At 52.4% G+C, this 22,732-nt stretch overlaps 1 protein-coding gene across 4 annotated transcripts in view; it reads left to right on the top strand.

Annotated features, from left to right (window-relative positions):
- The first annotated feature begins 973 nt into the window (after window positions 1-973).
- UNC93A (unc-93 homolog A) overlaps window positions 974-22,732 on the top strand; it is a 29,379-nt gene continuing 7,620 nt past the window's right edge. Inside the window, exons 1-9 of one of the 4 annotated variants that reach the window (XM_081039100.1) lie at window positions 974-1,102; window positions 1,670-1,765; window positions 5,900-6,037; window positions 9,209-9,390; window positions 10,113-10,342; window positions 11,456-11,581; window positions 16,676-16,890; window positions 17,860-17,995; window positions 19,666-19,797. In XM_081039100.1, the coding sequence (XP_080895226.1) occupies window positions 1,703-1,765; window positions 5,900-6,037; window positions 9,209-9,390; window positions 10,113-10,342; window positions 11,456-11,581; window positions 16,676-16,890; window positions 17,860-17,995; window positions 19,666-19,797 (1,222 nt within the window). In that variant the 5' untranslated portion in view covers window positions 974-1,102; window positions 1,670-1,702. Of the gene's footprint in view, window positions 1,103-1,669; window positions 1,766-5,564; window positions 5,699-5,899; window positions 6,038-6,545; window positions 6,662-7,356; window positions 7,565-9,208; window positions 9,391-10,112; window positions 10,343-11,455; window positions 11,582-16,675; window positions 16,891-17,859; window positions 17,996-19,665; window positions 19,798-22,732 lie in introns of those variants that run through there. The other 3 variants (XM_081039101.1, XM_081039102.1, XM_081039103.1) reach the window with 3 other exon arrangements.

Below are 22,732 nucleotides of genomic sequence, written 5' to 3' on the forward strand. Positions count from 1 at the left end.
AACAGCTGTCTGCACAGCTGTCTGCCAGGCGTCCTCCAGAGCCCCAGCCACATTCCTTGCATCTTCCCAGCTCACCATAGACAGGGAAACAGTTCTGGAAGGTGTCACAGTAGCAATAGAATCACGGTGGCAGCACCACTGTACCCAGACGGTGGCCTACCTGAGCCTACGTGAGTGTGCCGGGCAGGGGTGAGGAGGGACAGTGACAGTCCACCTGGAAGCACAGGGCGCTGTGAGCAGGGCTCAGCCGCAGCTCTTGTGGTATCTGGCGTTTGGCACCTGAAGCCTGGGCAGGGCTGTGCGTTTGCTTTATTAACCACGGGCGTGGGAGTGTGGGGGCGTGGAGGGGGTGGGGTTAAGAAAAGCTGAGTGGAAACAGGTTAGTGATGAAAATAAGATGCCTGAAAATATGTTGGAGTTTGAGTGTAATCTTTCAAGATCTTTATAACAAAATTTCTTTGTAAAAGTCTATTTTCTTGAAATCTGTTGGTTTTTTTTTAAATTAGATGTTCTTTCTAAAAATACGGCAATAGTTTACAGACACATCACATAGGAAGATGCTCGTGGCTCTTCCTCCCACAGATTCCATTGTCCAGAGAAGGGATTGCTGTGAGCCTACTCACAGACGCATTGTAGGTAGGTGTACATATGCACGTATGTACATGTGTGTGCACACACATGCATTTATATTCAGAGGTGCATACATGTATGTGCATAATTGTTTTCATTAAAATGAGCTCATACTGTTTTTATTCGAAAACCAAGCGATAATTTCTAATAGAAGTCTTTTAAAAATGTCCTCACTTAATCACATCGAGTACTGTTCCAGTCCAGTTTCCTGCACCTTCCAGCGAATCTTTCCCACAGTTAAGTAGTTGCAGCTAAGTGGCTATTGGGGACTGTGATTTCCAAACGTGCCGGGCCGCTTGCTCAAGCGACACAGGTGTTTCGCAATGATTCCCAGTGTTCAGTTGTACAGTCAGGCGTCCTCCCTAGCAAACAACGGCAGACGAGGACAGCGTCTCTGCGTTCTGACACGCTCCAAGATTTAAGAAGCCATGCGCTACAATAATGACTGGAACTAAGGAGGCTACAAAACTAGGTAAAATCTACAGAGGATGGTATTATTGAATTTGGGGGGAAATTTTAAATTTTATGGATGTTTATGCACTGGGAAAGCAAAGGCACAGAATTGTCTTTGGAGCTTTACCAAGGTAATTTTACATTTCTGTGGTTTTGCCTGTCCACAAAATAAGTGATTGAAAATTCCAACACAGTCACCATGTTTGGCCCTCATCTGGCTGTCGTGGACAAATGTGTCCTCAGCTGTCCACTTTACAGTTCCAGTTTCCTCAGCTGCTCAATGGCCCCCTGTTAGAAACGCGTGCTCCGACCTGCGGGTTCCCTCGGATGGTCCATGGGCTGCAGAACTGGCATGTTCAGTTTCTGTCCACAGAGAGTTGGCCTGGGTCAGCATCCGTGATGCTGAGCAGCTAGGTTGGTGGCTGGGTGTCACTCCTCTACCTTGGCAGAGATGTGGGGGGTGCACCTCAGGCGACCACCCTCCCCATGCTTTCTTTCATATCACCTGCTTGATTGGGGGAGAGCACATCCAATTTGTTTGACTTCTCTGTGCGCTTAGTTGTGTACTGTCTGCTGCCTCCATCAGCACTAAACCTCTGAGAACAGGAGTCCTGAGCTCATGTGTAGACGAGTGCCGTGGCCCCAGCCCAGAACAACACCTGGCACAAGGCAGCACCACCAGGTAACAGTGAGATGCGGTGGAAGTCGGGTCTACCTCAACGGCAGCAGAGGTTCATGGGAAATGGAAAAGGGCTATGCCTTTGGAGGACAAAGGGGTGTGTGTGTGTGTGTGTGTGTGTGCACATGCGTGTGCACATCTGCAACATGTGCACATGCAGGAGTGTGCCCTAAACCAGGAGCCTCCATCCTCTCTGAACGGGAGCATGGGGAGTGAAGTAGTTTCTCTCTCTGACTCACTCAGCGTCGCCATGCAGACAGAGCAGTGAAGACCCGGAATCTGTCCGGGCTTAGAGGACTGACACGCCTTGTGAGACTGTGAAGGGAAAGTGTTTAGACTATTTTGTCTCTGGGCCCTGCTTCAGGTGAGTGTGCCCCGAGGACGGTCTCTGCCCCGGCAGCCTGTCCACCCAGCCTTCCTGACTGGCTCTGCACTCGTGCCTCGGCCCGGGGAGCACTGGACCCCGAAGCCCCACCTGACTCCTCAGGGCGTCTTGCCAGGCTCATTGTCACGGCCCAGCCACCCCCTGTCTCACAGCTGTAGCTGCTTTGGAGTAGTCACTGAGAGAAAACACTTTTTCAAGCCAGAATTGTGCTAAGAGAAATTGCTTAAAAAAAAAAAAAGAAAGAAAGAAAAGCACCAAGCACATTTATTTCCAAAAAGTAAGAATTCCTAACTTAGGTAATGATTTTTCCCATTCCCTTTATATACGTTTTTCAACTTTAGGTAGATGAAAGTATAAATGAATAGGACAAATCTGAATTTATTTGGTGCCGCATTTATTAACAAAGGGGTCAGATTTAAATGTCAAGAAAATTGATATTGATTTGCTACAAAGTACTTTATTTAAAAGAGAAAACCATTGATTAGACCTCCCTATATTAAGAGCAATCTTTCCCTTCTTAGTGGGAAGTTTACGGATTTAAAATGTGATTCACAGCCCTCAAACCCCACCCCACTCTGGAGAACCCGGTGGGAGCAAAACAGTGACATCTAGTGGCTGGAAGAGTCACCATTGGACAGTCTTCCATTTGGACAATCAGACTTTGTCCCAAGTGGTGATCTCTGAACATTCCTGCTTTCTGCAGTACGCATGCCACTGCATCCTTTGCTTTCATATCCAATAAGTGATCATGAGAACTCAGGCAGCTCGACAAAAGCATCTGTTTTCCGCGAAGTGATACAGTATGGATGTTAATTCTAAGGAGTGAAATGATGGTCTCTTCTGAGTCATTCAGACCTACACCTCTTTAGCCATTTGAGGCTTGCCCTTTGCTGAAACTGGCGGAAAGGTCCACACATCTTCCGGGTGTGTGGAGTTTCCAAGCCTGTCCCCCACCCCAACCACATTTCTGAAGGAAGGTGGAAGTGGTCAGGGCACGCTTCTGAGTCTGGGTCCCTTTGGTTATGAGGAAAGTAATAGCGACCTCATCATCTAAACTTGTGCTTGTCACATTAACAACTTGGGGTCAGTGTTGGTGGGCACCTCTGATAAGAAGCATTTTGTCCCGCTAGACAGACAAGGCAGGTTGTAAAATACCTGTTCATTTAAAAATCCTTCCAAGGAGGGACTTTTGTTATCTGAAGAAAAACAAAAACACCAGTTCGAAAAGAAATCTGTACCCCCATGTTCATCCCTGCAAGCTATGGAAGCAACCTATGTGCCTGTCAATAGACAAATGGATAAAAAGATGTGCTACATACATACAATGGAATATTACTCACCCATAAAAAAGAATACAATCTTACTATTTGTGACAACAGGAATCGACCAAGAGGGTATTATGCTAAGTGAAATAAGTCAGACAGAGAAAGAAAAATACCATATGATCTCACTTATATGTGGAATCTAAAAAAAAAGCAAACAAATGAATAAACAAAACAAAATGGAACAGACCCTTTGATACGGAGAAAAAGCTGATGTTTGCCAGAGGGGAAGAGGTAGAGGAAGAGAATTAAAAATATAATAACTTAAAAATAAATAAATAAATAAATAAACAGATAAAATAAAAGTCCCTGTTAAGTTGGAGAAAGGGGAAGAATCGGGAGATGGGAAAAGCAACCATGATAAAAGCAATTATTTCCGTGACAAATTCCTGATGAGAAAAAGGACAGCGGGAGGGACAGGGAGTGGCCTGCAAAGACAGAAACGTGCCTGGAGGTTTCTCCACGCAGCATGGAGCCCCTCGGGAGATAGTGCTAACTGTGGGAAGGGCTGGAACAGTAGCTACTGGAGTGGCTTCCCAGAGCCAGTTAGCAAAGCCTAGGAGATCATTCTGGTAAGTCTGAAGAGTGGGTAGCAGAAGAAAACCTCAAGGAGGTCTTCTAATATCAGCACATAAGTCATTTGTGGGTAGTTATAGACAGGCCAGAATTGAAGTGAGCTAGAAAGGAAGGAAGGAAGGAAGGAAGGAAGGAAGGAAGGAAGGAAGGAAGGAAGGAAGGAAGGAAGGAAGGAAGGAAGGAAGGAAAAAGAAAGAAAGAAAGAAAGAAAGAAAGAAAGAAAGAAAGAAAGAAAGAAAGAAAGAAAGAAAGAAAGAAAGAAAGAAAGAAAGAAAGAAAGAAAGAAAGAAAGTGAACTAACGGATTGCTGAAAAGTGAAAAGGAAGGCATTTGTTGATTCATTAATTGATGACAAGATTAGTATGAAAAAGTCCATGTTATATACTACGTATTATATGTTTTTAAATATTGTTCCAACTGGCATTTTCTCTGAGAGTTAAATTGTCACCTCAGCCAATTAACTGGGGTTTACTATGTGTCAGGGCTGCTCCAGGGCTTCCACAATTACTGGCCTCTTGAATTTTGCAACCCTCCTTTTTCAAGAGGAGACTGAGATTCAGAGAGTTTTCCAATCCACCTGAGGTTGCCCATTGAAGAAGAGCAGGATGAGGGTTTGACACTCTAGACCTCACATGTCCCCCTGGTCAGCATACCTTCTCCCAGACCATGCTGCTCGCACGTCTACGTAAGTGATAACTCACACTCAGTCAACACTCTAAACCATTATTTTCCTGAAAATTCATTTTCATTAGAATAAGTTGAGCTGCAAGGGCAAGGACTTCCTTGTGCTGTTCCAACGGGGCAGCGTGCTTCCGTGAGCAGTACCCCCACCACGTGTCACATGTACCAGCACAGTCAGGTTTGCCTTACTGAGCCCAACTAGACAAAAAGAACTGGCTTCACAGACCTTGGGGCACCATCTTCAACCACCGAGTTTTTACCAACAATTGGATAAAACAAACGGTTTTGCTTGCGTGTTAGGTGTGAGGTACGGATTAAGTGGTTTGAAACTCTAGGCCAGTGCCTTCCCAGTGGCCCCACGTAGCTATTTAAACTGAAATTGTACTGAATGAAAATTAACACAGTTATGAGTTCATTTCCTCAATTGCAGTAGCCACGTTTCCGGGCTCACAGCTGCATATGACAGGCAGCACAGAGAGTTGTCTCAGACACCACTGCTCTGGCCTGAAAGGCAGGCTCGCTGAGCCCTTCTGCAGCCCTGCGCCCTGTCTGGGCTCGGGCCCCGGAGTCCTAAGGACACCACGGCAGCAGTGCTGGGGGACAATGGGAGCCGCGCGTCAGAGCGCTGCCCCCCACACACTCGAGTGTCTTCGTCAATTAGTGCAGAGTTGTGAAGTCACGGAGTCCTGGAGGCGCTGATACTTTGGCCCTCGGCCCTTATAATCTCGTGACCGCCTTTCCAGAAGTTGAACTGTGTGTCTCGAAGCTGCTGTGAGTCTGAAGTTCATTTCACATCCTGCACACTGACAATCTCCCTTTATGTGGGAGGGCCCATTATACATAGAGGACGGTGCAAAAAGGTGCTATTACATAACGCATAATTATAGTCTATAATATGAAATCATCACTTGACTGCAAGGACCACATCTACTGGAAATTAACAGGGAAAAAAGCACACATGCGTACAAGCCGGTGAGTCCTAACCTCTGGCCTGTTGGACACTGGTTCCTGTGAACAGCGGCAAAATTAGATGCATAACGACACCGGGCTTCATGGCATCGGTGATGGCTGAGTTCCTGAGCAGCAGGCAGCCCTAGGGACGAACGCTCCGCCTCAGACAGGAGGCGATGACACCTCTTGGACTGATCCCTGGGCCCGACTGCCTTCTTCTAGGGAACTGCGGGTCTGCACGGCCTCGGACGGTGGGCACCTGTGATCAGCACAATGGACAGAAGCCTGAGGAACGTCCTGGTGGTTTCCCTTGGATTTCTGCTTCTCTTTACTGCCTACGGAGGTCTGCAGAGTCTGCAGGTACGTGTGCACAGGCGTCATGCTCTCTTGGCCTCCAAAAGTCCCCGTGGTCACAGACGCCAAGGTCTCGTTGTGCAACTCAGCCCCCAAACCCTCTGAAACTGGCAGAGGCTTTGACACGCGTCCATCCCCCAACGCCGCCCCCGCCCCCATTCCAGGGGGAGCACATAACAGCGAGTGTGTGTTTGAACCTTGGACCAGGAGGGCTGGTCAGGGGTTAGTGACATGATAAGATATTCTTCGCCTCTGTGTGAAAACACAAGAAGAATCATTGTGAATTCTTTGTTTTGGTGCCGTGGCTTTGTGGTCCAGGGCAGTAAAGGGAATTCATCAGATTCCACTAAGGCCCTGTAGATTCTGGGACAAAGCAGTCTGTGCGTTTCACCATCTGTGGTGTTCTCTCCTCCGCGGCTCTCTCTAAAGGGCAGTGGCAGTGGACACGTGTGCTTGGGAGCGGACTTGCTACACCTTCCCCAGGCAGTTACATTTTAATCTGGTCTCTAACTGTGACTAAAACCTCTGCAAACCCCAAAGGCAGGTCAGGAAGAAGACCCATCATCAGGCCCAGGGTTGTGGCCCGGGAACTGCCACATCATGAGACATCTTTGGGGCTTCTCATGACACGTGAGTGTCTTACATGGTTTGTCAATCAGAGACAAGAAGCAGGCCCCTGCTTCTGCGTGGTATTGAACCAGAAACACACGGGGTTCAGAACCAAAGGTGCAGGACAGGAAGGGAGAGGCTCGAATTTCCCATCCTCGCTGCTAGGACGCCAACGCTCTGCACGTGTAGCTTGGCAAGAGAGCTCAGATTCAGCCTTGAATTCTCAAGTGTGTGTCTCCCCAGTGGACCCCGACTTGGTCTTGTTTCCAGTGAGGCCCACAGAGAACGAAATTGTAGCCGACACTGACTCTGACCCTCAGGTCCTCCCAGAAGCAGTGGCCTTTCCTGCGAGTGCAGTCAGGACTCCAGGCGCTGTCCCCTCCAGAAACCCGACTGTGCGGCATGTCTGTGTGTCCAGCACCTGTCTGGTTGTGCTGAATGGAGCTCACCGTAATGTAGGAGGTGATTTCCGGAAGGAGGACCTGGCGAGGGTGTGGGCCCCCGGTACGATTCCCCATGGAGAGCCCCCATGAAGGGAACCCTGCAGACCACCCCAGCACCAGGCAGGGTAGCCACCCCCCGCCTTGGTGTGGGGCCAGAACTCTCAGGAATCACTCACTGGCATCTGACCGTTGTTAGGCAGAATTATAGCAAATGACCTTTGGACTTGGAAGCCAGAGTAAGTGGGAAGGAGGGAGGGAAGGTAGGGAGGCAGAGAGGGAAGGGGGAGGGCAGGGAGGGCGGAGAGCCTTAGAAGCTGGGGTCCCTCCGTCAGGCTGTGACTGGGGGGGGGGGCGAGGCCACAGACGAATGTGGGCAGACAGCATTGGCCTCGGCCCCCAGGTCAGTGGAAGCTTCACTCAGGAAACAGTGGCAGCAGCCGGGGGACAGCAGTGCAGCTGAGGGAGCCCCACCTTGCACCAGGTTGGTGGCCTGCGGGGGCTCTTGGGAGTAGGGCACCTGCTGTCGTTGGTGTGGCCCCTGTGCCCCAGAAGATGGGACATGTTAGAGAAGCAGAGCTCTGAGTCTGACATGGACCGTCCCACCCACCCACTCACCCACCCTCCTTCCAGCCCTAACCCCGCCCTCTTTCCTTTCCCCCTCCCCCATCCAGACACGTACATGTGTTTTAACTGTGGTGACATGTCTGCCATCAGAACTGGCTCAGGCCAAAGAATGGATGACGTGGGGAGAAGTGACTTTAGGAACGAGTACGTCCCAGCCACACTGGAGGGACCTGCCTGCCTCTGTCATTTCCTTCTGCTTTCATCGGGTTGGCTTTATTGTCACACCCGAAAGGGGCGGCAGAGGTGGTTGTGAGCACCCTGAGGCCCCCGCCAGAGCCATGAGCCTGCCCCAGACCTGGACACGCACCTACCCCCTCCCACTGCAGCCGCTGCTGGGCTCTCAACCTTTTTGGCTGTTGATCTTCTATTTATCATCGAGATCTCAGCTTGGATGTCACATCCTTCTCCCCCTTCCCTGTGCCTGGAACCTAAATCTGGGCAAGGCGCGTTAGTCAGCTGAACTCCCTTCAGGGGCTCTCCATGGGCTGAAAGACCCAGTCCAGTTTCCCAGGGGGAGTCCAGGGCACCCCAGGGTCTGGTGTGGCCGGCTCTGCGCCCTCATCCCACTGGAAACATCACGCGGCCCCTGCTGTCCCATCTCAGGACAGGCTCGTGCAAACGCAGCCCCCAAGCAGCTCCCCTGTCGCCCCCTCCTGCTCTTTCCCAGCCACCTCCTCCTAGTGTGGTTCTCACGTGGCCTTCACTCCTTCTGGAAGGTCTTCCTGATTGTACCAGGCTGACATTAGCAGCCTTCCGGGAGCCAGCTCCTGAGCTCCACCCCCGCCCCACCCCCAGGACTCACAGCCCCATGGCAGTGGCCTGCTTGCTGGTGTTACGGACACCCGTCAGCTCCTGCGTTCTTGTTCCTCTTACAAGGGTAATAAAAAGAAACAATTATGCTGATTTTTCTTTCACAGCAAAAGCCACACTTCACCCTGTAACTGCCTTGGCTAAGCTGGGTCTAGTCACCTATGTGATCTTTTGGTCACCATACCCAGCTACTAGGTCTCAGGTGAAAAATGACAAAAACAGGCAGCAGTGAGCCCCGGGGTACAGTGTGAGCCAGGAGGCAGCAGTGAGCCCCGGGGTACAGTGTGAGCCAGGAGGCAGCAGTGAGCCCCGGGGTACAGTGTGAGCCAGGAGGCAGCAGTGAGCCCCGGGGTACAGTGTGAGCCAGGAGGCTGGCTGGCTGCCCCTGACTGCCCTGTCCCGTCCTGAGGGGCCTGGGGACATAGGGACACTCATAGTCCAGCAGCCTCGTCCTATAGATGAAGCAGGTGGCACAGAGGGCCCTGCCCCGCCCCGTGGGCCTCGCTTCCGCCGGGCATAGAAGCGTTTGGCTCACTTTTTTCAGGCTCCCCAACAGTTTGCTCCCACACACTTCAGCGTGCAGGGGAAGAGGCCACCTCCGGAAAGCCCGCTGCGCTGGCTGGGGCATGTGGGGAGCAGAGCCATCTGCCTGTGGCCCTGGGCCCCTGACCAGGCTGCCTTGTCCCCACAGAGCAGCCTGTACAGTGAGGAGGGCCTGGGGGTGACGGTGCTCAGTACCCTGTATGGCGCCATGCTGCTATCCTCCATGATCCTGCCACCGCTGCTCATCAGGACACTGGGCTGCAAGTGGACCATCGTCCTCTCCATGAGCTGCTACGTGACCTTCTCCCTGGGCAACTTCTATGCCAGCTGGTACTTCCCGCAGCTCGCGGCCCCGTGCACCCGGGTCCAGGGAGGGCTAGCCGCTCGGGACACTCAGCTGGCCCACGCGTTCCCTCACCCCCTGCCCGCCCACTGCCTCCGCCTTAAAATGAGCTCTGCTTCCTGAAACCCTCTCTCAGCTTCTGGGGCAGGACAATTGGGTGGCTCCATCCCCCCCACTGGCACACAGCCCCCTGAAGACCCTTCCTAAGGCTGGTGCCGGGCTCCCTCTCCACACCAGGGTACCTTTGTAGCCGCAGGGATGAATGTAGGGGAGAACCTAAGATGTCCTAAGAACCTGAGACACCCCCTTGTTACCCAGGACAGACTGATTACCATGGCTTCACAGTCTTCTTTTTCTGGTTACCAGAGAGTTTTCATGCAGAACCCTCATTGAGGAGGGCAAAAATCAATCAATATCAATCAGTGATGTTTAAATGCAAAGCTGTTAGAAGCACCTAAAATCTGTCATCCTTATTTGTCATCCCAGCCCGTGGCAGTTCACCAGCTCTGCATTTCATGCTTACAGACGGGCCTGAACCAGAAAAGGCACGGAATTTGTGCATTTATACTGGGTCTCACGGTGACTCCATCCATGTAACCCATCCTCAAACGTCATCATGCTTACAGTGAGCCCCATCATGACTGTCCTTGTCCTCAGAGGGAAGGATGGAGGGGACCATGGCACCGCATGTCTGCACTTCACTCCACAGGTACACTCTGATCCCCACGTCCATCCTGCTGGGACTCGGAGCTGCCCCCCTCTGGTCTGCTCACTCCACCTACCTCACCATCATGGGAAACACACACGCCAAGAAGGCAGGAAAAGTTGGCAAGGATGTGGTGAACCACTATTTCGGCATGTTCTTTCTCATGTTCCAGTCGTCTGGTGTGTGGGGCAACCTGATCTCATCTCTGGTGTTTGGCCAGATGCCCACAAAAGGTACAAGGAACAAGGCTCGATGATGACTGCTGAGGGTCCCCAATCCCATGGACATCCCTCGTCTTTATGCCGTGACTTGAGCAGGTGGACACACGAGGCCCAAACGATGTGGTTCTCAGCTGGCCTGGGCCTCAGCCTCTTCCCCACAAGTGGGTGGGCCTGAGGGTCCATCGCATCCACAGGTGCCCTGCCATTGTGACCCTGCCCTCCACTGGTCGCTGCCAGTGGACCTTGGACTCGTGGAGTGAGCCCTATCTTTTAGGCTGTGTAAGAACGGGGTCAACTTATTTCCTTTCCCTCTGAATTGATTCACTGACTAGTGTTTTAAATGTTACACATAAGACCATTTATTCCTTAACTGATTTGAATGTTTGATGACTGACGTTTTGAAGCATCTGTTTTCACCTGAGTTGGCCCAGACGTGGGTATAAAGCCTGCACCTTTGATGTCTGAGGGTTCCAACCAAAGGCAGAGGATACAGATTTCTTCAATTCTCACAGGAGACTTTTATGGGGGATGGCGGGGGGAGAGTCCTACCTCTCCTGACCGTTACAGTATCTCCTCATCCTGGGCCTCCATCCTGCTATCCCATGTAAACTGTAATCAAAAGCCTTCTTCCCTTTTTTCTCATATGATGTGATAGTTCAAATTGTATTCTTTTAACAGACAAGGAAACGACCTTTTAGAAAAGGTATGAAATAACCTGCCCAAGGTCATGGAACTTGATATAGAATCAGAAAGACAACCCAGCCATCCTACGCTTTGTTTCTTCTTAATTAACTCTTTAAATGTTGAAAATTTTCATTTATGTCTAAGAAAGTAATATAACATTTATTGCACATATGTCCAGAGTGTCTTAAAATTACTTAAAATTAATACTTACTTAATTATTTTTTAGTAGTAATTACTTAAAATTACTCGTACACACATGTGCCTTAAGGGAAATGTATTTTGAGACACTTGGTCAAACAAACCATGTTCTGTGACGGAGTTATTATGTTCCTGGCCCTGGGCGTGTCCACACTCCTTGTCACTGGGCACTGCCGTTCCTCGTGTCCCATGTCCTATCAAACACCTGCGTTCTCACGTCACCTGCTTCCTCTCACTTCACAGGTGCCATCCCTGAGGAGCAGCTCCTGTCCTGCGGGGCCAGTGACTGCCTGATGGCCACGGTGCCCACCAACGGCACACAGCGGCCCTCCCAGGAGCTCATCTACACCCTGCTGGGCATTTACACAGGTAGGGTGTGCTCCGCGGCTCCAGGCCAAGTCCCACCAGAAGCCAGATGCAGCTCCTTCCTGGGTTGGAAAAGACCCTCTCCCCAGAGTATAAATGACCTCCCACAAGGCGTGTTCCACTGGATCGCACTCAGGGATTTTCACACAGAGTCGAATACAGCCGACAGTGCTGGTTCATGGTTTCCTGTGATGATGGAGTTGCTGTACCTTGGTACAGTCCAACACAGCAGCCATTAGCCACGTGTGCTTATTTAAATTTTAATCAAGTAAATTAAAAATACTGTTGCTAAATGTGACAGCCACATTCTAGGTGCTCCACGGCCCCGTGGGGCTGATGGCCTCCATGGTGGAACATGGTAGAACACGGCACTGGTGGGTAGCCTGTTTCACCTACGTCCAAGTGACCGCGGAAATCCAAAATCCCTATAAATTGTCATCATTTTCTGAGGAATATATTTGAGCGGCTCCTCCTGAAAGGCTAGTGTGGGCACGGGTTTCTCCTGCCCCCATCACCCTGGATGAATGAGGCCTCAGGGATGTCATTTACTGGTCACAGTGTAGTTGATGGCACACAAAAGATGGTTGCCCAGAGGAAGGTAATTGTGTAATGATTCTAATCCTTAGACGTTCCTCTTCATAGGAAAAGTTTATGTCACCTCTTTTCTAAGTGACTTCACTCTGCAGTCATAGATGTATTACTATTTCGAGGAAATACCTTGAAAGTTTTTTCGTTTGTTTGTTTTTACCATTTTGAAGGGAATTTACATCTATTTTGTTGTCATTCTTGAATGTGGAATTCGTAAAAGTCTTGGAATATTTCCTTCTTAAGAGTCAAGGGTCTGATGCATGTCGATCTGGTGGGACTGCATCCAGGATTCTGCTGGGCATCGAAGGTCAGAAAGGCCCCATGCACTGTCAGCGTGTCTCCAAGGCGACATGATACGATGTCACCAACACTCAGGTCTGTTTTGAAACTGTCTCCAAACCGGAGGCACTGAGTGAGCACCTGTAAAACAGTCACTCGATGGTGACAAAGCAGAGTGAGATCTAGTGTGTGTCGAGCAGTGTGCTAGACCTTCTAAGGCCCAACACCTAGCAAGACAAGAACGTCGCCTTCGGTAAGCTTAGTCCTGCACAGGGCACAGGTACACATTCAACGAACCAAAACTGGATACAAGTGCTTTGACCAAAGTTCCCAGTTGGTATGTAGTTACATCTTCTTGGGAAATTGGGTTTTAGGGCCGCATTGGCGAGGAGTTGGTACCTGAGCAGAGAAGGGCACTGAAGGCAGAGACAAGGGGGCAGCATGGCTGGAGGATGGCTGTGAGCAGGGACAGAGAAGCCGGAGGTGGGGGCGGCTAGCTGCGGCCCATTGGGAGAGGCCTTGCTGCTGTGCCAAAGGGTCTGGACATGCACAGGTTCGTTCCCCAGACGCAATCTAGTGTTAGCACAACTAGGAAGTGTGGAAAGATGGTGGGCAGAGTCCAGTTAGGGGCAATTACAGTGACCCACAGAGGAATGAAGAAGAAGGACAGTGGCCAAGCAAGGGGAGAGGGAGATAAGGACAGTTTAGGGCAAAGACCAACAGGGCTTTTCCACGGAGTGGACACAGGATGTGGGAGAGGAAGGGCCAAACAACCCTGAGGGTGAAAGAAGAATTCGCTCAGTTCCAGACTCTGTCCCCGATGTGCCCGCAAAGCTGCAGGGTGCCCACTCGGCAGGCCGTTAGAAGGAGTGGTGTGGGCTCAGGCTGCAGACCGGAGAGCGGCTATCAGCTGGGAGCAGCTCTTTAGGTGATGGCTGAAACCTCAGGAGCAGACAAGATTCTTAGGGAAAGAAATTCCCTAAGACAAGATTCGTAGGGAGGAGGTGCATGCAGCCTGGAACTGGGTGACCCACGCTGATGGCCTGGTGGAGGGTGGGAGCCTTTGAGGAAGGTGGATCACAAAGCCAGAGGTCCTGGGGGACACTTCAGGTTGCAGCAGCAGCGGGGCTCGGGGGGCTAAGATGGTCACAAGGGACAAAGGCTCCCGGGACACGTGGGCCGTGAGGTCCACATCAAGAGGCATGAACACCCACTGAGAGAGCGATGTGGTCAGGCTGGGGTGCCGGGCCAGAGAGGAGTGGTCTGAGAAGTGAGTGGGAGGTGGGAAGGGAACCAGTGGAAAGGAGGCCTGCTGGGCTCCCACCGCCTCTAAAGCTTCTGCAGACTAGAGCTGCTTGAGTGTTTTCCCAGCAGGTCCCGGCGTCCCATCAATGTGGTGAGGGGAACGGGGGTCAGCCCAGCCGGTGCCCTCTCGACATTTCCCCTCCACCCGCCAGCAGACAGGCCAGGGCCTCGTGGAAATTACTGGCCGAGTCCAGGTCCTCGTGTCTCCTCCCGGCTCTGTCATTCTGGCCATGCAGTCCCCGGCATGAGCCCTCCCCTCTGTGAACCGGTGATGCTCTGAGCAGGGGTGGAGAGCTGTTTCCGTAACGGGCCAGATAGTACATATTTAGGTGTGAGGACCATAGCGTCTGCTTACTAGTCAGTGCTATCTTTGCCATGGAGAGGACACAGACGTGTACACGAGTGACCACGGCTGTGTGCCAATGAAACTCTAATTAAAAGGCAGGTGCAGAGCAGGATGTGGCCCCCAGACTGGAGTTTGCTGACGCCGTTTTCACGGGGCAGCCCGGGCCATGGCAAGGAGATTGTCTGCACTGCAGGCCCTTTGTTACATTCTCTCCTCAACTCCAGGCTCTCTGTGTGTTTCCCCCACCCAGCAGGCGCCCTGGAGTCCCCTTTGCACGTAGTCTGGCAGCAGCCCAAGTCCCACCTGCACACTGCACACCGTTCCCGGCGCAGAGAATCCTGAAGCCTGAGGGAGCTGAAGTCCGAGGTTTACGTGAAACACACATTGTGCATGTGTAACATGGAGCGGCTGGCTCTTATTATTTGAATCCAGGCTTTCTTACAGGATCTTATATGCCTCTTTCCTTTAAGCAAAGCCACATTACCATAAAGACAAAAGAAAAATAACAAAGGAGAAAAATGGACTAAAGGAGACAGAACACCATCTTCCTGGAGTGATTTTCCTGGATTTCTGAGCTTTGTCCTCACAAAGAGTTGTCTTGCAAAGCTCTTCTCTTTAGAATACAGCATGTTAATTGTGCAACGCCAGCAGTTTCCCAACTCACGCCCCTGAGGAGGCTCTGGGTCATGGGGCAGCTCTGCACACACACATATTTCCGAGTAAACATGCGGCTTCTATACTCATGACCCCGTCTCACGGGCGCCTGCGTGGCACTTATCCCTGGGGCTGGGAGGGGAGGGTCCTAGTGAGGCAGTCAGAACCCACAAGGTGAGACTGTGGAGAAGGAGCTGTGGTCAGGGAGGGGACAACGGAGATGGCTTTTTCACGTGACTGCACCCAGTCAGTTGATGAGGTTGGTTTGGAAGAGAGCCCCGTGCCCACGCATGGTAACCTGGCTTGACGGTTTGGTGGGCATGAGCTCTGCGGGCTGTCACAGGGTGTTTAATAAACTTTATTAAAATGTTGAAGTGCGAGGAGGGGTTCTGTTTACAGAAATAAAGCTTAGAAGTTCATTAGTGCTTCTCTGGGTGGAAATGTATTGACAGCATAGTTTTCTGAGATGAGTGCAAGACGGGTTTTACCATTTCTGCAAACACTTGGGGAGAGTGCTGACTGTAAATCTCACTGTTTCAGTCATGCTCAGTCGGCTGTGCCGTCATGAGGTGGCGAGCCGGCGGGCCTGGGCTGCGGGAAGGTACCTGCTGGCTGTAAGAGATGGTAAATACGGCAGATGAGGTGGGCAAGGCGAAGGAAAGAGGTGAAGTAACTCGAATCATCTTTAAAGGATGACAGGCCCACGCTGTGGTAGGGTTGGGTCGGAATAAGTGACTAAAGCCTGTTCTGAAAGATTCTGGTCCAAACCAGCAGGGGAAGGAGGACGGTCGGTCGCTGCTCTTGAGTTGATCTGTGATTTGCAAGCACTGGGCATAATTACCACGGCCAGACAGAAGAAAAGCGGTGGAGATCTAAAGATACCACAAAGCCATTAAAGTCAGGAAGGGAGCAAACAGGTTGTCATGTAAAGAAGAAACCAAGACTAAACAAACATTTGTTCTTGACCTAGAGAAAGGGAGGTGTTTCTACTAATGAAGGGCTGCTGTAGACAAAGCCATTTTGTCATTGTCCTGGAGTAATGGGAGGATGTCCCCTCACGGGGGAAACTGAATCGTTTTCTTTGATTTTCTGTGTGTGTGTGTGTGTGTGTGTGTGTGTGTGTGTGTGTAGATAGCCCATTCACATGGTTCAAAATGCAAATACTGAAAAAAGGACCAGTCCCCTGCCACGGCCATGCCTCACCACCCAATTCTCCTGCACCCACAGGCAACTATGTCTTCTTTCATTCTTAGATTTATTTGATGAGCATATAAAGAAATATGTGTTCATGTCCTCCCTGCCTTATTAAACACAATGGTGGCACAACAGACACACGGTCCCACCCCTGTTTTTGCTCTCGGCCATCTCTCTGGGGCACCTCCCCGTCTCAGCACACCAAGGCAGTGTACGCTCTCCCAGGCAGGGGACAGACCATGATGCGTGCAAGCAGTTCCTCCTGCACGACGTCTAGACAAACAGATTTGGGATAAACGTGGAGCAGACAGTAACCTCCTGGGACTCAGTCCTGAGAAGGGACACTGGCTGTTGGTAGAAATGGCTTGAGTGTTAGGACGAGACAATAGTTGATGGTTAAGGGTGCTGAGGACACCCAGGGGTCTCTCCCCAAGTTTTTGAACTTTATTCCACTGAAGACAACACAGACCTAGGGTGACAGGTCTCCTGTGAGTCACAAGTTAATCACAGAACCGACACGTGTGTGGTCAAGGTAGTGTGTGTAAGACTCCGATGTCACACTGGAGGTGTGAGGTGTCGTCAGGCTGGGCCTGTGTGCCCTGATCTGCCGTCAGGGTTTGCAGTTGGCCCTGAACCTCCAGAGAGGGAAGAAGTGACTGAATCCGCCTGTGCCAGGGTCTGGTGGCCCCGGGTCCCATCACAGTAGCATTTGTCTCTTGTTTGCCTCTCAGGGAGTGGCGTCCTGGCGGTCCTGCTGGTAGCACTCTTTCTCGAACCCGTAAGAGACTATCAGCAGAAAAGTGAAGGAGAGAAGAAACCACCATCGTTTTGGTCCACTTTACTGTCAACTTTCAAGCTTTTTAGAGACAAACGCCTGCGTTTCCTCGTGCTGCTACCAATGTACAGTGGATTCGAACAGGCCTTCATGGCAGGCGACTACACGAGGGTATGACCTGGCGGGCGACTCCACGAGGGTGCAACCTGGCGGGTGACTCCACAAGAGAATGAGAGAAAGCAAAAAGCCACATGCACAGAACATGGTGTGGCTATTACACCAAGCTGTGTTTGTAACTGAAGGGATGACTGGATGTCGCAGGGCCACCTACTTGAGCCCAGCCGGGGTAACAGGGCTCTTGGTGCTATGCTAGGTCCTTCCTGGCCCCAGGGTAGCTGAGTTTATTGGTCAGGATGTCACCTTCTAGGTCACTTCCACGCCCCTGAGCTTGGAAGGGGACCTTTCTGTCTTGAGCTGTACCTTCAGGGGAAAGGACCAAAGCTATTCGTGAGTCGTTACACATAACATTCATTTGTGTAGTGCTTACTTGCATCTCCCTCATGTCCTTATTTTAGAGTAAAAAAAATAGGGAAAACATGAAATCCACAAATAATGCTGATATTCCTTATCACTCTAGTTTTTAAACTATGCCTCACTATCTAGAAATGGACGTGGCTCTCAGGCCTTGTCACCCTGTCTACTCAGATCACCCTCTTTCCCTAGATGCCCCCTTTGTGGATAGGTAGACGCCCTCTTTGGTGGCGGTGAGCTCTCCCTCCACCTTTCATCGTCTTATCAGTTGGGCAGGAAACGATCAACCCCCACCAGGAGGAGCTCCGATTAGCCCCTAAATAAATAATAAGCGTGCCACAAATACGTCCAGATGTCTGTCCCAGACATTCTTTGTTAGATTTTGCCCTGGAGAGGATTTTTCCCAGAAGCGCCAGCACCGGCATTTTTCTCTACACTGGGAGCTAGAAATTCTAGACAGAGGTTTCAGGCCAATTCAGCAAATCAGCTGTCACCCGGTGGGACCCGTGTTAGCCTACACCACATCCCTGATCAAAGCTACCCAAATGCTAGCTGAGTGCCAGCCCGGCCTGAGGACGGCTGTGACGCGGCTCTGTGCTCCCTCCGCAGTCCTACACCACCTGCGCCCTGGGCATCCATTTTGTGGGCTACGTGACGATCTGCTTCTCAGCCACCAACTCCCTGTGCTCCGAGCTGTACGGACGGCTGTCCCAGTACACGGGCAGGATTGCTCTCTACGCATTCGGTAGGTGTCACTTTCCCAGACGCCAGCAAGAACAGCGACACTGCTGCCCAGAGGGTGGGTGAGGGCTGAGAGCACGCGGGGAACTGCCTGGAAATCTGTCAAGCCCCTTAGAAAGCCACCCACCCCCTGCGTCCCTCCTTCCTCCCTCCAGCAGGCAGGGCGGCCCCACTGTGGGTTGTGTGATGAGGGCTAGGGCTGGGCTACGCACAGGGTTTCTGCAGGCACATGAAGGGGTGTCTTGACTGGTCCTCGGCGAGAGTGAGGGCCGGCTTCTGAAGGACACGACCTGTGTTCACTTAGTGCATGAAGCCTGACCTTCCAAAGCAGACAGACTGCATGCTAAACACGCGGCACCTCCTATTTCTCTTGGGAAGGAAGGAAGGAAGAAGAATCAGGGACGATGTGAGCAGTAAGAAATAAAGGCGCTAACAACAGTTACCCAGCTCCCAGTCCAGGTCTAAGGGGTCTGTGTCAACGGAGCAAGAAGAGGAGGAACAATAAACCTTTGTCAGGTCCGACTCAGGGCGAGTCCTGTGCATGTCGCTCTATTTCATCCTCACCGTTGTCCTGTGGAGCAGACACTGCCACCTGACAGATGAGGAAATGAGGAACAGAGAAGTGTAGTGACTTGCCCACAGTCACACAGCCTCAAGGAACCCCGTATGCACCTGCTCTTTCTGACCCCACAGACCCTGCTCTTCCCACTGGGCAGCAGTTTCTTTTTTTTTTTTAATTTTGGTTTTTAAAAAATTTTATTGGGGAATATTGGGGAACAGTGTGTTTCTCCAGGGCCCATCAGTTCCAAGTCGTTGTCCTTCAATCTAGTTGTGTAGGGGCAGCTCAGCTCCAAGTCCAGTTGGGGTTTAGAAATGGCAACCTTGTTTGGGGGAGATTGTGCTCTAACCAGCTGAGCCATCAGCCACCCCTTCGGAGGCTCAGCGGCTGCTCGTTGCCTTCAGTCTAGTTGTGGAGGGCGCAGCTCACTGGCCCATGTGGGAATCGAACCTGCAACCCTGTTGTTCAGAGCTCACGCTCTAACCAACTGAGCCGTCCGGCTGCCCCTGGGCAGCAGTTTCTGGAGTGTCCTAAGCTGTTCTGTTACTACATTCTGGAGACGCCACAGTGTCTGCAGAAATCATGAGGCCAAAAGTCAGGATGCATTGGGGTAAAAGTCAGGAGGAATGAGCTGGCTGGCCCTCCTTGGGAAGGCCCAGCTCCCACAGGTGGGCACACCCCTCCCTCCCACTCCCCACTCCCCACCACTCAGTGAGAAACTGGGGTCCTATGACTCACCCCTAATGAAGAAGCCCTTGTCTCTTTCACTGTGTCTGAACCCTCATGATCTGGGGGCTCCTCAGCCTGAGCAAGACAATGTGTCCCTCTGTGACTCGTCACCCCTCTGCTGTCCTGCCCTGTCGGCGTGCAGACCAGAGGTGAGCAGAGCTGCAGTCAGACTCTGCAAAGTGCACACACATCAGCCCCCCCATGTTCAATGTCCAAACCCACCTGCAGAAATCGGTCTGGAGGGTTTTAAGGGAACAACACTTCAGGCATGAAGCAAATGATCGGGAAGAAATTCCCTTTACATGAACACATCTAAGACGCGCCAGCTCAGCGGCTGGCACGGCACTCACCTCCTGGGCGGTTTTGTCCCCTCTGCACGTGCACAGGTGCGGTCACCCACCTCTCTTGCATAATCGCCCTCTTGCTGTGGAAACCGAACCCCGACCAGCTGGCTGTGTTCTTTGTTTTTTCTGGCCTTTGGGGTATGGCTGATGCCGTGTGGCAGACACAGAACAGTGGTGAGTACCCAGCACAGAGCCATTTCCTACGCAGGTCCTACCTGGGCCCCTGTGGGGGGCCATGGGGTGGGTGGAGGACCGGCCAGCTGCGGGACACCCAGGAAACATGGCGCTGTGCTCCAGCAAGGGGAGTGGAGTGGGGACCAAACAGGCAAGAGCACTCCGGCTTTATTCATACTGTGCGTTCGAAGTACTTTCTCTGAGCATCTATTCAGATGCATGAGGTGAAACAGAGAAATCAGCCCGAGTGTGCGACTTCCTGCCCTAAGAGTGACACTCCTCGTGGCTTGGCACGGGAGGAGCCTGTCCGAGGGGCAGGATGCGCTTGCTGGTGCCTGGTGCTGGCACACGGGGGATGGAGACTCCTTGGGTGCTCTGGAGGAGACAGGGAGGTGCATGTGCAACTTCTGCAGGGGAATGCTTACAGGTCACTGTGACAATGTCCAAACCGGGGGCACTGGGGCTGTCCATCGGGAAGCACCAAGTGAGAGGTGGGAGGGGAGGTCCCGCCCGAGTCAGCCCCTGGTGGAGCCGGTGGTGTAGGAGGCCCAAGCCGCAGGAGGCGGGATTCGGGAGGACGCTGTCAGTCAGTCTGGGATGCTGGCCAGGGATGCAGCTCAGAGGCTCGGACACAGCAGCCCTTCACTTCTCACCGCTCTGGGGCGGGAAGGCCAAGATCAGGAGCGGGAAGTTCCATGTCTGGGGACGGCCCTCTTCCTGGTTCATAGAGGACCGTCTTCTTGCTGTGTCCTCATGGGGTGGAAGGGGCAAGGAGCATCAGGGTCCAGTTTCTGAGGGCACTGATCCCATCAGGGGGGCTCCATGCTCATGATCAAATCACCTCCCAGAGGGCCCCCAACACCCTCACATTGGGGTGAGCTTTAGCGTGTGAATTTGGGGGCTACAGCATTCCTACCACAGCAGATGGGGACTGCTGAGCGGTGAAGTGCAGAGGCTGGCTGGCCTCCCCGGTGGAGGCAACAGAAAGGGTTTACGGCGGGTGTCAGGGTCAGCCGTGTGAGGACAAGGGCTGCATGGTGACGCCAGCTGTCAGTCAGTTGGCAGCAGCTGTGCACAAGGAGGGGGTGGGAAGACAGGGCTCAGAGCGCAGGAGGTGGAAGTCCTCGCAGGGCCATCAGAGTGAGCGGCCACGTGGCACAGCGTTCCCAGCATGGTGGGACCTGGGTTCCCAGCTGGCGGCATGGAGTGCAGACAGATGGAGGTGGCAGGGCTGGGTGCACCTGCTGACGGCCTTGGCTTCAAAGGCGGCCGAGAGAGGTCACTGATCAGGGGGACACAGCACTTAGGAGTGGCTGTTTTTAATGTCTATCAATTATGATGGTTATTTTCCATTTCAGAGTTAATGGTTGTGATGAGAAAATGGGGGAGGGAAGGAAGCTGAGAGGACGTGGGGAGCTGAATGATGATTTAAGGGGGCATGTGCAATGGGAGGACTGAGGAGAGGTTTCCCTTGACCAGGAGGAGGGGTGCCCTTTCTTTGGGGACAAGTGGAAGGATGCTGGAATGAAAGACGCATGGGAGACTTTGTCGTCGTGGGGGGAGGAGTGGTGTAACACTGATGGCTTCCATGCAGAGCCATTACTGAGCACTTCCTGTGTGCCCAGTACCCTAAGACCTGGCACTTCCTGTGTGCCAGGTACCCTAACACCTCAGTCTTTACGTTACACAGTCTCTGAGGTCAACAGGTGTGAACGGAGGCCTGGGACAGCTGCTGAGGGCGCGGGAAGGGCCTGCCAGGGCCGTGGGGTTGAGCTGCCTTCAGGCCGGTGACAGTGGAACTCCCTGCGGCCTGGCGCGACTGGCTGTGGGGTGGAGGTCACAGTCACCCGTGCTGAGCAGGACAGCAGGGCCACACGAGGCCTGAGCAGGGAGGCTGGGGCAGCCAGCATGGGGGGCTGGACATGGGAGTCAGCGTTACCCAGGTGATTGGAGCGCCAGCAAGACACCTTCGGGTGGCTGGCTGGTCCTGTTTTCTACAACATGAGCTGTAGCTGAGAGTTTTGGAGGGAGGCCACCAGGAGAGGAGGAAACAGAGAGTGACAGCACGTGGGGGACCGTGACGACAGGGCTACATTTGGGTGGGGGTTGAAAATGACAGGGGAGGGCTTAGGGCGGGCACCCTTAGCCCCGAGCTCCTCTCAGGCCTACGTACAGCCAGCACAGGGCAGGGTTGGGGGTGTCGGAGGCCCCAGGAGGCCGCCAGCTGTGCACCTGGCAGTCTGCAGATCAGTGAGACACCCGGGGCCCCTCAGAAGAGAGCCTCTTCCCTTGTAGACATCACTGTTCAGCCCTCATCCAGGAAACACCTGGCAACTAGAAACTGGGTCGGGCCAATCCCCAAACAAGCCACAAGCCAGCGTTTCCAGGGATGGGAGGCCTGGCTGCTGTCCCTACACCAAGGACAGCTGGTGCCCGTGACCTCACCACAGGATGGCCCCTGCCTTAGGGTCTCAGTGCTTTGCAGCTTAGGACAGCTGTAAAAACACCTCTGAACAAATGTCATGTTGTTGGGTTTTAAGAGTGCGGGTTTCACAATCGTTTCTACGGGCTCAGTAATGCAGGTGGCTCCCGCGAAGTTCTGATCCAGGTGACAAATGTGTTTGGCTCGGTGCTGTAATCTGGTGTATGTGGATGAAGGCCAACACTCAGAAGGAATGACCGAAACTTCTCACAGGCGAGGCTTCAGGGTTGCTCAACAGCAGAAGCGTGAGTCAGGGCCGTAGAGAGAAACAGAAACTCTCAGCTTCTCTTGGCAGTCTGGAATCTGACTAGTGACAGGCAGGCCACGTCGCCTGCAGGCATCCTACACACCTGACCCAGCGAGCATCAGGAGAGGATTTCTTTCGTCATCCCTGTGATGTGTGAAGGACACCCCGTATTTACTGAACACACCAAATGCATATGCCGTCTTGCT

This window comes from Rhinolophus hipposideros (genome assembly GCF_964194185.1).
Source record: "Rhinolophus hipposideros genome assembly, chromosome: 3".
In the NCBI taxonomy this organism is placed as follows: Eukaryota; Metazoa; Chordata; class Mammalia; order Chiroptera; family Rhinolophidae; genus Rhinolophus; species Rhinolophus hipposideros.